This window comes from Malania oleifera, chromosome 8 (genome assembly GCF_029873635.1).
Source record: "Malania oleifera isolate guangnan ecotype guangnan chromosome 8, ASM2987363v1, whole genome shotgun sequence".
NCBI lineage: Eukaryota > Viridiplantae > Streptophyta > Magnoliopsida > Santalales > Ximeniaceae > Malania > Malania oleifera.
This window is the reverse complement of record NC_080424.1, coordinates 24757287-24760251: the sequence shown is the minus strand read 5'-3', so window position 1 is coordinate 24760251 and position 2965 is coordinate 24757287. Positions and strand designations below refer to the sequence as shown.

Genomic DNA, 2965 nt, shown 5'->3' with positions numbered 1-2965 from the left:
CAAAACAGCAGGAAAAGAATCAACCTAATCTTGCAAAGAAGCCTTTTCCCAGATGCAGAACATTAATTGCTTTGAATCACTTTCCCTCCCCCTCCCCCTCCCCCTCCCCTCCTCACACGTATTCCTCCTCTCTCCCTCCACCCCACCCCACCCCACACCACCCCACCCCACCCCCGCCAGCCTTATTTTTAGCTGGATTGCTTTTCCACGTTCTCCATTAATCCTATGCCTCAAAACTCACTTCCAAACCCAAACCAGTTTCGTGAGTGAGACGCAGAAGGGGTCCCCCGGAGATGGAAAGAGAGATGGCAAGAACACATCTTTGTTTGGCGCCATCCTTCTTCTTGGTCTTTCTTATGATCACATCTGGTACTACTCCCTCACTTTGCTTGATTAATTTTTTCTTCTCTGATTTGGTATATGATCATCCATCCTATACTTTGCTCTTTTATATATCAAATTTTTTTTCGCTTTTGTCTTCCTAATCATACTCACCACGATATTCGAAGTGATTATGCAAGCCAAGTGAAGCTTTAAAATATTTAACTAATTAAACCCTTTTTTTTCGTAGTTATGATGCAAAAAAACGTAATTTATTCCAAAAATTTTGACGCATTTCATGATTTCTCCTTTAAAACAATAGTTGTAGTGGGACTGACTTTTTTTTTTTTTTTTTGGACTATATAGTTGTGTAATATTTCCACTTTACGTCCCTCATTTTAAAGGAAACTCCCAAACTCCATCACTAAATTGATAGACATCTTAGTGCATGCTGGTGCCTTCGTTTTCTCCATGAGTGCATATAGAGAGAGAACAAATGATTCTTGATGTTCTGAACAACGATTTTGATTCAAGGTATATTAATGGGCAGAAAAGGAGTGCAGACATTCATAATTGAAAATAAAACTGAAATGGTTGGTTGGCTTAAAAAAGATTCAACAAAGTAACCAAAGGTAATCTAAGAGGAATATTGGCTGTTCATTCGTTGATTGTTTTGAATACACATCAACAAGCTGTTGGCTGTAAATTTCAAAGTTTGATGTAATTGTGCTTCATATTTTGATTTGAAAGTTAAATCTCAAAATTTTACATTCAAAATTAACCTAGTCATTGTTTAAGAATGTCATAAAAATCGAACACTGAGCTTCATAAATTTATTGATCGAAATCCATATATAGCTAATGTAAAATTGTGCTCCAAAGGTTGCCAAAACACATATATAGATTAATACTTTGTGAATAAAAAAGTTTAACAAGTATAAGGGGCATTACTTAAATATGAATTTAAGATTTTTCAAAACATGAATTCCTTTGTTATGCTCTAATGTATTTTATATATGAAGATTTTATTACGTAAGAACACAACAAATCAAAGAAACTGGAGCCTCTTAAAAGAGATCCATTTTGAAGTATTTTAAGAACGCATAATGTCGGAATAGGCATTGGGCTCGGTCATGGATTCCACTGCGGGGCCAAATATCTCAGAGTACTCCCGAAAGACTCAATTTGAAAAGAGAACATTAATTATTTTCCTTCAAAAATAAATCCTAACGTGATTTCTGCACTTGCCTTAAATGAACAGGGACAAAAATGTCCGAGTCCGCCAGAGTTTTCACCATTATCAACGACTGCAAAGTGACAATATGGCCGGCGGCGACGCCCGGGGAGAGCTTCAACGGCGGCGGTTTTGCATTAAAACCGGCCCAATCCGTCGTCTTCACTGCGCCGGTGGGTTGGAGCGGGCGAATATGGGGCCGAACCGGCTGCAATTTCGACAAAAGCGGCACGGGCCCCTGTCAAACCGCCAGCTGCGGCGACACCCTCAAGTGCGGCGCGTCCGGCAAAACACCGGCCACGCTTGCCGAATTCACCCTTTCCACGCTCGACTTTTACGACGTCAGCCTGGTAGACGGGTTCAACTTGCCGATGGCGGTGACCCCCGTTAACGGCAAAGGGAATTGCAGCGTGGCCGGTTGCGACCGCGACCTGAGGCAGAGTTGCCCAGCGGAGCTGGCCGTGAAGGCAGGCGGGAAGACGGTGGCGTGTCGGAGCGCGTGCGACGTGTTCAACACCGACCAGTACTGCTGCAGGGGCGTTTACGGGAATGCGGCAACATGCCGGCCCACCTACTATTCCAAGAAGTTCAAGGAGGCCTGCCCCACTGCTTATAGCTATGCCTACGATGATCCCACCAGTATTTTTACATGCTCTGGACCAGACTATATCATCACTTTCTGCTCATCCAGGTTTCTTTTAATTAATTGCTTTCTTTTTATCATTTTTTTTCTTCACAAAATTTACATATATGTATATATATATATAATATATTTATACGCATGCATTCATGCAAGTCTAAACCTATATACGCTTGTGATTTTTGGTGTAGGTCTCAACCAGTGTGCACATATCATAATCACAAGCTCGTGTGCAGTGGATCAAACGGTTTACAATCACTAATTGGAAAATGGGCGACTATGATTCTGATGTTTGCAGTCTCTCTGCTGATTATGAATACTAATTTTGTGTAATTAATTTATTGGCACGGTTGTTTGAAGGAATTAACTAGGAAAAAATGGTGATTCCCTACTTCATTTGAGATCGAAAGAGATGTTCCACATACATGGTTGTACATATGATCGAATTTGTTCTTTATTTTTGTATATTTATTAATTTGATTAAACGCCATACAAATTGCTTTTGTTCATTATTGTTTTAGAATTAATTGACTATGTATACTTTGTTTCCAATTTTTTTTTCTTCTTTTTCCATTTTTTATCTTGAAACGGTCTCGTTAGTCTAATACCATAATTATTATTAATCTCCCACGTAACAAGAATTCAATTCGCATGGATCATTTAAAAACAAATGATATTTTTATCTTATATTTTTTCTACCCTTCTTAAGATTCGAATTCAAAATTTCTAATTTAAAAGTCAAATGCTGATGGCTAAGGTATTCCCTAAGAG

General features: G+C 39.3%; 1 protein-coding gene across 1 annotated transcript; it reads left to right on the top strand.

The window, feature by feature from the left end:
• Positions 1–216: 216 nt before the first annotated feature.
• On the top strand, positions 217–2697 carry LOC131161812 (pathogenesis-related thaumatin-like protein 3.5). Its single transcript, XM_058117798.1, has 3 exons — positions 217–369; positions 1582–2245; positions 2386–2697. The coding sequence occupies exons 1-3, from the start codon at positions 294–296 to the stop codon at positions 2525–2527; spliced, it is 882 nt and encodes a 293-aa protein (XP_057973781.1). The 5' UTR covers positions 217–293; the 3' UTR covers positions 2528–2697.
• Positions 2698–2965: the final 268 nt, after the last annotated feature.

What these genes read in the sequence shown, in the direction of transcription:
- LOC131161812 (XM_058117798.1), top strand. Translation starts at nt 294, where the DNA reads ATGGAAAGAGAGATGGCAAGAACACATCTTTGTTTGGCGCCATCCTTC. An exon ending in CTTTCTTATGATCACATCTG is followed by an intron (nt 370 to 1,581) that starts GTACTACTCCCT and finishes TTAAATGAACAG; the next exon opens with GGACAAAAATGTCCGAGTCC. An exon ending in ATCACTTTCTGCTCATCCAG is followed by an intron (nt 2,246 to 2,385) that starts GTTTCTTTTAAT and finishes TTTTTGGTGTAG; the next exon opens with GTCTCAACCAGTGTGCACAT.